The sequence below is a fragment of the Epinephelus moara genome, chromosome 20 (genome assembly GCF_006386435.1).
Source record: "Epinephelus moara isolate mb chromosome 20, YSFRI_EMoa_1.0, whole genome shotgun sequence".
NCBI classification, from domain to species: Eukaryota; Metazoa; Chordata; class Actinopteri; order Perciformes; family Serranidae; genus Epinephelus; species Epinephelus moara.
In genome coordinates, this window is record NC_065525.1 from 41,552,163 (window position 1) to 41,563,229 (window position 11,067).

The 11,067-nt window shown below is 39.7% G+C and overlaps 2 protein-coding genes across 4 annotated transcripts in view; one reads left to right on the forward strand and one right to left on the reverse strand.

Moving 5' to 3' along the window:
* The window catches only part of cep290 (centrosomal protein 290), a 68,809-nt gene extending 61,785 nt beyond the window's left edge, over positions 1–7,024 (reverse strand). Inside the window, exons 1-6 of one of the 2 annotated variants that reach the window (XM_050072476.1) lie at positions 6,249–7,024; positions 4,417–4,494; positions 4,115–4,184; positions 3,975–4,021; positions 3,282–3,416; positions 835–888 (exon numbers count right to left, since the gene is read on the reverse strand). In XM_050072476.1, coding sequence (XP_049928433.1) covers positions 835–888; positions 3,282–3,416; positions 3,975–4,021; positions 4,115–4,184; positions 4,417–4,494; positions 6,249–6,353 — 489 coding nt within the window. In that variant the 5' untranslated portion in view covers positions 6,354–7,024. The remainder of the gene's footprint in view (positions 1–834; positions 889–3,281; positions 3,417–3,974; positions 4,022–4,114; positions 4,185–4,416; positions 4,495–6,248) is intronic. The other variant, XM_050072477.1, reaches the window with a different exon arrangement.
* An 11-nt stretch (positions 7,025–7,035) lies between these two features.
* Positions 7,036–11,067, forward strand: part of tmtc3 (transmembrane O-mannosyltransferase targeting cadherins 3) — a 49,107-nt gene continuing 45,075 nt past the window's right edge. For both annotated transcript variants that reach the window (XM_050072481.1, XM_050072482.1), the window contains exons 1-3: positions 7,036–7,183; positions 8,509–8,722; positions 9,231–9,449. In XM_050072481.1, coding sequence (XP_049928438.1) covers positions 8,534–8,722; positions 9,231–9,449 — 408 coding nt within the window. In that variant the 5' untranslated portion in view covers positions 7,036–7,183; positions 8,509–8,533. The remainder of the gene's footprint in view (positions 7,184–8,508; positions 8,723–9,230; positions 9,450–11,067) is intronic.

The following is an 11,067-nucleotide window of genomic DNA, read 5'->3' on the forward strand; positions in this document are numbered from 1 at the left end:
TGTGAAGAAATGGTTGTAATTCCTACACGGTTCATACTACATTTTTGAAAAAAGCCTTAAATGAAAGCTGAGAGTCTGCACTTTAAGCAGGTATTCATTGTTTCATTTAAAACCCATTGTGGTGGTGTACAGAGCCAAAATGATGACAACTGTATCATTGTCCAAATAATTATGGACCTGACTGTATCCCAGGTCACAGTGACCTTGACCTTTGACTACCAAAGTCTAATCAGTTCATCCTTGATTTAAAGTGGACGTTTGTGCCAATTTGAAAAATTCCCTCATGGTGTTCTTGATATATTGTGTTCAGGAGAATTAGATGGATGTACGGACGGACGGACAGACAACCTGACAACTTAACACCTTCAACCACAGCTATCTCCATCGCAGAGTCTGTTTCTATTTCTACTAAAGTTAACACCTATTGGATGATATCAGCGGGGTAACTCTCAGTCTTTGGATTTCTCTTGGAGCTGTGGCAACATGAGACAACTGTGCAGCAGTCTATCTGTAGATAGAGCTTTAAAATGTGTCCTCGATATACTGGCTCATTTTCACCTTTCTATATCTACAGAATCAAACTCCTACTTAAATAACCGAAAGCTGATTTTACTTCACTACCTCCATTTCTTACCTTCTTCTTAAGTTTTTTTATCTTTGCCAGTGAAACAGAGAGAGATGAAAAGAGAAGATGAATTTAGAGAAAAGCAAACGATGGCAGAGCACATGACTACACACGTTTTAAATTAAGTATGAAGACGTGAAGTGTGAGGATGAAGCAATGAATGAAAAGATCTCAATGGTCCGTGTGATGTAGCGCCAGCAGCCACGTACCTCTCTTTTCAGCTTCTTGACCTCATCCTCGGCCTCCTCTGCTCGCACAATCAACTGGGAGAACAAACAGAGAGCACGAGATGCTGAAACACAGTGTGAATTTAACCACACATCATATGATACATTTGCACTTAGCAATTATAACCTTGCTTCCAGGGCTCGAAATACCACGTTGGTTTGAGCGTTAGTGTGCGTACAATTTGAGCTTTGCATGTTTGAATTTTCAAATTTGTTTTATACACAGGGTAATATTGGTTATAGGGTATTAAAAGGTGCAGTGGTGTAAATGTGTGATTGATTGATGGTGAGGAGAGCAAATTTCTGTAATAGTTTGATTAGTGCTGGATTAGTATAGTTTGGGATTGGGGGAGGGGCTTGACAAACATGTTGCTTCTTCCTGCTCCTTTTAGGACATGAAATGTAATTTAAGTTTCTCATTGTGACTCTGTTCGTGATTTATTGTTTGTCTCTGTTTTGTAGAGATTTCTTTCTACAATAAATGCTACTTAATTTTATCATTATTTTTTAAAATGTTATAAATAAATAAATAAAATCGAATGCTCAGCTCTACATGCACCTGTGCATGTAACTTGGTACAGCTGCCAACTTTCACACATTGCTGTAACACTCACACAATTGACATCTGTGTGAAGTTTTGTCATAATTAGTTTATGAATTATTAAGTTATGACCAAAAACATGTTTGTAAAGGTCACAGTAACCTCTGACCTTTGACCATCAAAGTTGATTCTTCAGTTCAAGTGGACGTTTGTGTCTGATTTAAAGAAATTCCCCCACAGTGTTCTTGAGATACCACATTCTTGAGAATAAGACGAATGCAAAGTCACACTGAGCTTGACCTTCGACCACCAAAATCTAATCAGTTCATTATTACCGAGAAGACGAAGGTTATGCTGTTTTCCAGGGCTACTGTGCAGTCCAAAAATCTCCCCATCTTAACCTGTCAAGGTACAGCCACTGAGCTGGTCTCGTCCTATAAGTACCTGGGTTTCCATGTTGATGAACGTCTAACTTTTAAGTACCATATTTCAAGCTTAGTTTCTAAACTTAAGGTAAAATTGGGCTTTTACTTTAGGAATAGATCTTGCTTCTCTTTTGGAGCCAGGAAACGCCTTGTGTCAGCAACCTTTCTTCCACTGCTTGACTATGGTGATGTACTGTATATGCATGCTCCAGTCACATGTCTACGTTCTCTGGACATTGTGTATCATTGTGTTTTGAGGTTTGTCACTGGATGCAAAAATTTGACCCATCATTGCACTTTGTATAAAAAAGCTGAATGGTCATCCCTGTCTGACAGGAGATCCACTCATTGGCTGACTTTTCATGTACAAAGCTCTACTTGGGATGGTCCCATCCAATCTCGGAATTTACCTTGTTAGGAATCGTGGACATTACAGGCTACGATCCACTGGCTTTTTTACTCTGACTGTCCCTCGTGTTGTCACAGAACTGGGGAAAAAGGCATTTCGTTTTGCTGCTCCCTTTGCATGGAACTCTCTGCAAGATGAATTAAAATTGTTGGACCTGATCCCCCTTGATAACTTTGTTAAAATTCTTAAAACTAAGGAACTCGAAAGCATTGGGCTCTGTCACTGTTTTTAAATCAGATGTTACACTTCTTTCAACTTATCCCTGATAATTTTACTTTTGTTTATTGAACTATTGTTATTTATTTGTATTACTGCTTGTACTTTTAATTTTGCTGCCTCTTGGCCAGGTCGCTTTTGAAAAAGAGATTCTATATCTCAATAAGCTTCACCTGGTTAAATAAAGGTTTAATAATAATAAAAAATTATTGAGTCTGAGGGAACGTTTGTGCCAAATTTGAAAAAATTCCCTCAAGTGTTTTTTTAATATATCCCATTTACATGAATGAGACCCCCGAGGTCATGGTGACCTTGACCTTCGAGTACCAAAATCTAATCAGATGATCGTTGGGTCCAGGTGGACATTTGTGCCAAATTTGAAGTTCTTGAGATGGACAACCCAAAAACATAAAGCCGTCTGCGTCCATCGCCAGCTCAGAGGTATAAAAATTTTTTTTTTAAAAAATTGGTGCATGTAATTTTGAAAGTCATGTACATCATATTTTAAGCCCTGATGTAATGAACAGCTAAATGTAACTATTTTTTTAGTTAAAAATTCTGTTAGAACAAATATATATCACTTTAGTATATTAAAAATATAAATATGTGCAGTTCAATAAAACCAACTGACACCATCTCTTTCCATGAACAACATCAAGGGACAAAAATAATTATCTCTGATTGCATGTTCTTAAAAATGACACACCAGCACACCTGACTGATGTTTGACACTGTACCAATCTAACTAACCAGCTAATATCTGCAGGTCATCCGAGGACTGAACACTGAATCCACAGTCTGATGTTATGTGTGTGAATTATGGGTGACGTGCTCGTACCTCCTCGCTGGTTTTCTTTTCTTTGCCCATTTCTTTCTGTAACTGGGTCAACTCTCTCTCCTTCAGCTCCAGCTGGGTCTCGAGCTGCTGAACCTCATCTCTCAGAAAGCGGCTGTCTGGCCCTGTGCCGGAGTGCTGAACCGTGTGGACCGGAAACGAGACAAACAAACACACAAACAACCCCCACCAACAACCTCTTAGTGTCCGATCACCTCCATCTGTTCATAAACACTGATATGTGCACACACTAACTTTAACAAGTCCTAAAACAAGGTTACCTTTCTCTTTACATGACACACTGAGGGAGTGAAAATTCTGGTAACATAAAAACTTTAGAAACCTTTAGAAAATTAAAATAATAGGTTGGAACTAGAAGAAGAGGCTGTGAGCGTGCAGGGAATTAGCTGTAATCTTCTTAGGGGCTGTCATTCAGTAGTCACTACGACCAATCCCTTTGTAGCCATAGTGACACGATATGATAGGCTGAATTAACTGGCACTGTTGCAGGAAGTGAAACTCCACGAAGGATGATTTACAGCTCGACACATTAATGTATTTTTTCACATTTATAATGGTACAGACAGTGATTAAAAAAACCCTCAGTAGCTCAATAAAATATGTGACATACAGTATGAAAGTATGCAGACATTCAGTTTATAGATAAATACATGGACAGATGCTAAAACACGCTACCTTGTGCTCTTGTTCCAGCCTCGACAACTTGGCGAGGAGCTCCTTTTCTACAGAGGAGAGGACATAAACAATGTGAACTCTGCTCTTTGTTAGCAAAACTTGTGTAACATTTTGCCTACCGACTTTGTCTGTGCACTGACCAGTTTTAGCATACTTCACACCAATTGCTTCGACAAATTCGTCGGCAATAGAAACCTCGCGATCCTTAATCTATAACGCAGAAGGAAAGAAGACAATCACGGCTAAAATATGACACCTAAATTATTTTAGCTGCAGTATTTCAGGCCCATAAAACAGCATCATGGTAAATAATGTGAGTTAACGTTAGTAAATAGGTACTAAATATTCTTGCTTATTGAAATACAATAAACATGCTGTTAGAGGGGTTGTTAATAGATGTGTGTGGGAGAGATTAAAATGCAGCAAATATAACACTACACACCTTCAGCAGGGTCTGAAACACTCTGAGGACTTTAATGATGTTCTCTGGAGCTCTATCCTTCACATCCCATTCTTCTGTCTGCATGGAGAACATGATTCAGAGTGAAAGACAGTGAATGCATCGTCATTTCAACTTATAACAATATTCTAATACAGCACAAGAACCTGGACCAAACAGTGACGGAGGTGACACGACAAAACAAATATCAATAATAACAATAAAAAAGATACATATAACTAAAATTACTGTCCCGTGGTTGCATGACTCCGCCCACCAGTCAAGTTTCTATTACAGTCTCCATCCATGTCAGTGAAAACATGGACACTTCACACAAAGAAGATCTATACAATCAGCACAGCTTCAAGATTAGAGTCACCAATTCAGTATCCGGCCAAATGTCTCCCCTTCTGTTCCTGAGGTATGACGTTATAACATGATGTCACAGTCAAGCTGACCTTTGACCTTCAATGACAAAATTCTAATCAGTTCATCATTAAATCCAAGTGAACATTTGTGCCAAATCGGAAGGGGAAAAAAATCCCTTTCGGTATTCTTGAGATATTGAATAGAGAGCATGAGACAGATGAGGTCACAGAGACCTTGACCTTTGACCTATGACCACCAAAAACTAATCAGTTCATCGCTGAGTCAAATAATGCCTCTGGTCATGGCTATCGCCGGTGCAGAGGCATAAAAACATTCATTCAGTATCTGTAACTGTTTATCCTGTGTGGACTATTTTTTTTCTAACCGCACTATCAGATATCACTCCAGGGATACAACAAACTTTGTATAAGTTTAAATACAGCTAAAATTCATGCATTCAGTGTTGTAAATGATCTCTCTGTTTGTTAGAGGCTCTGGTTTTTTGTTTTTTTTTTTAAAACCAGAGGAAACAGAAAGCCCGGGACAATGAACTGATTCTGCTGACCTATAAAAATACATACACTACTCTTTTTTACCTGTCACTCTGGACTTTTGTTCATATCATGTTGTTTTTGCTTTTTTCCGAGTGATCTGATTGGTCAGAGGTCAGGATGTTGATAGGTTGTGAAGTTAAACCTCCTCCGGAGTAGATTCACTGTTCAGCATAAGTTAACAAAATGATTTATCCTGGTAAAAAGTAAACCAGCTTCGCAGTACTGACAACCTAGCGTTAACCCTGAAGTTAACTCGCTTAGTCTAAATCCTGCTTTGTAATACATGCCTCTGCACTCCTGGGGGAAAACCCACGCTGACACTGGGAGAACACAGATATTTCACACAGCAGGCCGGCAGGTTTGAACTCTCAACCCTCTCACTGAGGCGACAGTACTAACCACTGCACCACATATAAAGATGCACTCTGCCTCTCTCTTGCACAAAATGAGCTGCTTAAATGACAAGGATGACCCAAAACTTGCTTTTTATATCAATGATAATTTATTATTGAGGGTTTTAATGCATGAACCAAATCACCAATTATTAGATCAGGGCTTTTTTATTATTTGGCCTATTCTTTTTTTGTTTTAAACATATATACAGCCTGTTTCGATCTGGGGCTATTCATAAAAGAGTTGGGGCTGAAGCTTCAGACACCCAGGCCTCACAACACCACTGCACCCCATCCACCCCCCTCCTTTTACAAGTACAGTCCCTAAGGAGCTATAATATCCTTAACAATAATCTGAGATCAGCAGGACAGTCACATTAATCTCTCTTTGTGCAGGTAGCCACAGATAATCCCCACTGCACCACTGTACTCAGACTGTACTGTGAAACCAGAGAAGGGTTGTTGGTTGGAGCAGAAATCTGAGCTGTCATTATTACTGATGTGAAGAGTTGACAGTTACCAAAACGAACATGCTGAAGACCTCGTCCACTTGGTCTTTTTCATATTCAAGGAGACTCGCTGGGTCGATCCTGGTCACTTTGTCCCAGTCCAGAGCAGCAGGCATCTTGGTCTCAGTGTGTTGGTAAAGATTTAACCAGGAAACCAACAGACTGTGATAACTGTGCTAATGTTAGCTGGTTAGCTAGCTCACTGTGGTTAGAAAGCTAAACATCGCTGTGCTCCTAAAATTAGCCTCCTTTTACCGCAAAAACGCTTCACTGAAATCACTTTTGATTTGTGATGACGTTAAGGTAACGTTAACGTTAAGTAGCCGTTACTCCACAAACTGCTGCAAGAAACTCGGAGACCAAGCACCTGTTTTCATGAATTAGCTAACTACACGCTGAGATTATGAGTTAAACTAAACCAAATGCCTGTTTTTATTCAACATCGCTCACTAAGATCAGCTGACCATGGCAGATGGAGAATACAGACAGCAGGTGAGTTAAAATGACAGTAAACAGCCAGCCTGAAGTTTCCATGATGTGATGCTCAGGCTGCTAGGTTACCACTGACAACACCAGCGGTTACTCAGTTAGCTAATGAAGCTAACGCAAAGTTCACAAGGAAATACAGCTAGTAAAGGCGAGAGAGGAGCCTTGAAGGGAACTTTACCAAACTGTAGAGACGTGACGGATAAAACCTGACTGCTAAGTACTTAAAAGTCGCGTTAATAACTTTAAATTGGTCACATTAGCGCCGAGTGCCGCTCTGCTAACATTCAACTTGCGCGGTAACCTCTGAACCGGAAGTGATAGTGACGCTGTGTTGCCGTTAGCTTTCACAGTGGAATGCCGCTTTCTGGATTGTTTACTCCGTATGTGTCCAAATGTTGACCATTCCTAGTTTGTGATATCACCTCTGCAGTCACCGCCTGTCCCTCTTATAGACACGGTAGGTAGGAAAACCAACAAAGACGTATAAACACGTCTGCGTCCACCTTTTCCATCTGAAAGACTGCTATCAACCCAGTTAGCATTAGCGGCTAAATTAGCTTTATCGTTAGCTAACGTTATGTTGCAGCAGCCAGTCTGAAATGATCAGAACATATTTGGGGTGTTTTATACTTTAATATCGCCGCGATCGAGCGGCAACAATGTTGATTATATTCCATTAACCAATGTCTGGTACTAGATAGAAGTTTAAAGGGGGTAACGTCAGCTAGCAGTGATTTTATGTTGCTGTTAGGGTCCATTGCTCTTGCCTTTTTGCAGCCAGCTGTGCCGGTAGCTTCACTGTTTGATCCCTCAGCATGTGGGCCAACATCCCCACCCAGAGTTTAACTATCTGCCAGGTCCTTGTTTAACACCTTAGCGAAGCACCTACAAGTCTCCACTCATTATGTCAGAGATCTTTTTAACTGATCAGACTTCCTCTCTGACAGTCACTGTTAGCAGCACTGTGTCAGATCACACTGTGTTAAACACCACAGGAGACAGTCTTACCACTGCTGCTTGTTTCTGTTCACACAAATACATTCAAGACGGATCTTTTTTTGTTATAAGAGGATCATTTTTACAAGCTGCTGTAAAGATATGACATGACATTTTTCTTGTTATAACAAGATGTATTTAAATTTTTTCTTGTTATAACAAGATTTCTTCACGTTTACAAGATGTTTTCATGTTATAACAAGATACTTTTCTTTGTATAACATGAAAACATCTTGTCAATGTAAAAAAAATGTTATAACATGAAATATTTCACATTTTTACAAGATGTTTTTATGTTATACTGAAATGTTTCTCGTTCTAACAAGAAGTTTCTGGTTTTCAATAGATATTTTTCACATTCTTATGAGATGAAATATGACATGAAAATAACTTGTAAAAACATGAAAAACATTTTGTTATACTAAGAAACTTTTCATGACACTGATCTCTTTTTCGCTGCCTGGCAGCTCTACACACAAAACAGCAAGGACTTGACGCAGCCAGTTATAAGAGATGAGTCAATAGTTAAAATAATGGATGCTTTTAAATATATTTTAGTACATACACTGACAGTAGTCTGACCTTTAAGGTAAATACTGACCTCATTTTTAAGAAATGTTCCCAACACCTCCATTTATCATGCAAGTTCAACAACTTCAGAGTGAGCCAAGATATCCTGGAATAATGTGAAAAAGAGTTCAGAAGAAAGCAACGTTTAACATGATGATGTGGTTCTGTGATCTGAACATTGAGCAGAGACTCAAGCCTTTTTGTTTTCCTGTACAGTGATCAATGACGGCTCTGGTCAGCCATGGCTGTTGTGTCATGGAAGGAGATTTTACTTTTGACTGGACTGGTGGTGGGATGTTACTGGAACAGTCTGTTGTGCGGCTTTGTGTTTGATGATGTCTCGGCGATCCTCGACAACAAGGACCTGCGGCCCGTCACACCTCTCCGCAACCTGTTCCTCAATGACTTCTGGGGAACACCCATGGCAGAGGTGAGTCCGTAACACACCGCCGTGGTTTATCAGTACAGGCTGACTGTTAGTTTGCTCTTTGATAAAAGCTGAACTGGCAGGTCTCAAGATTTTGTTTAGTTTAAGAGGTGGTTTATTAGCTGTTTTATTTAGGTCAGTGAAGTCCATTTTAACTTTAAGGAATTTAACATTTGTCAGCCTTTAATGTCTCAGCTGACCTCTGACTGACAGAATTTACTGTGAGTCAAATGTTAATCATCTGCGTGGGAGCACTACTCTGTCAGAGCACCTCCCGATATGGCTTAATTTTTATACCTTCTGCAGTCACCACCCTGAAAATATCAAAGTAAGCGCTGAACCTTGACCTCATCCTCATCAACTGTAGTTTCAACAGTTTTAATCCTATTTCACATTTGTGTTTTAAAAAGTGTTTTGTTTGATGTTGACCTTTGTCAGAGTAGAAAATCTGCTTCTTTGTGACGGACACATTTATTTTAACTTGTATTGTCTTGTGTGTGTCGGACTGCAGGAGCGGAGCCATAAATCCTACAGACCCCTGACCGTACTCACCTTCAGACTGAACTACCTCTTCAGCGAGCTGAGCGCAGCCTCCTACCATCTGCTCAACGTGGTTTTACACGGCGTCGTGTGTGTGCTCTTCCTGCGGGTGTGCAGATTGTTTCTGGATAAGACCTCCAGCCTGGTGGCGGCGTTGCTGTTTGCTGTGCATCCCATCCATACTGAAGCTGTAAGTGTACATTTACTGAGTCAAGGAGACGTATGTTTGTTACGGCTTGAAATAACTTCATATACAGTTCACACAGTCACAAACTGAACTGACTGTTACTGTGTTAAACTGAACCATCGGACAGTTTTAAGTGTAAAGTCATCAGGGTTGGGTACAGTTCACATTTGAACTGGCACCAGACTCGGAATTTGATACTGGTACCCGTAGATAGACTTATTTATTTGACAGTCTTAAAACACATTAAACTGCTTCACGTTAAGACAGTCATCAGATACAGCTACAACTGTTGAGGATTGAACTACACAAGAAAGAGCCACAGGCTTATTTCCACTGTGATCCAACGGTACCTTTTTTCAGTACTTTGTTTTCTAATAGCAACAAAAATGTAAGTTTTGAATAAGCTGCAGAGGTGACGCAGTCTCGCTCTTGTTCTTTCTCTTGATACTGGGCATCGTGCCATGAAGTGCTGGCGAGAGCTGCCGGCTTCCTTTCGGCACTCTCGTTTGACCAACTAGGCTGTTCAGACAGGACGCGGCTCGCTCCTGATCTGTAGTGGTAGTTTTGGCATCTGGTCCATTTTCTCTGCGAGCGAATCTGACAAGACAAGACACACATTATAGAGGGTATATGATATAAATGATCTGATTCTGATAGATGATGCTTGCCAACCTCTCCTCTTCCACACGTTCTCCTTGAGATTCAGTCCCTCTGAATCCAACATAATTCGCTTTGAACCCTTAAAGTGCAGAGTTTGTTGATCAACAGTGTTGGGCTATTGGTCATGGATCACATTGAATTACTAATGTTCATTGGTTGTTCTTTTCAGTTACCTTGAGTGCAGCATAAAGCAGGTCAACACTGAGTAAACACTGTTTTCTAAGAAGTCGCTTTTTCAAGAAGTTCAAGTGCTCATTTCATGGAATTTTCATATGAATTTTTTATTTCATTTACTGACCCAGAAAAAGCTCGAGATTAGAGATCTGTTCGTCAGGAGTGTCCTGACCCAGACAGCAACATGAGACACAGACAGACAACACAGAACAAAAACACAACCTATTATACCCATGAATATATCAATTGCACGTCTGTCCGTCCTGGAGGAGAGACCCCTCCTCAGTTGCTTTTCATCAGGTTTTTATTATTATTATTTTATTTTTTCTCCATTAAAATGGGTTTTGGGGAGTTTTGAGTCCTTATCAGCTGCGAGGGTTCAGAGACAGAGAGATGTTGTATGCTGTAAAGCCTCTGAGGTAAATTGTGATTGGTGATATTGGGCTTTAAAAATAAAATGAAACTGAAACCTGAATTGAGCTCTACAGCAATCAATAGAGAATTACACCCCTGCAAAAACTGGGGATACTACATGTGATTACAAAGACCAGCTGAAATATACGGGGTGCCGTTTGTAAAGTGTCTCACGCTGAAAATAACATCAACATTTTGCCACATTTACCTTCAAACAATGTTTAAAAAAGTATTGTGAATTTTTTAACGTCACCTTTTACCACATTTACAGCAATATTTGTTAACTTAGAAATATATTAAATAGTTAAATCTAAATATTAAATGTGGCACCTAAATGTTAAATGTTAAATCTAAATATTAAATCTAAATCTAA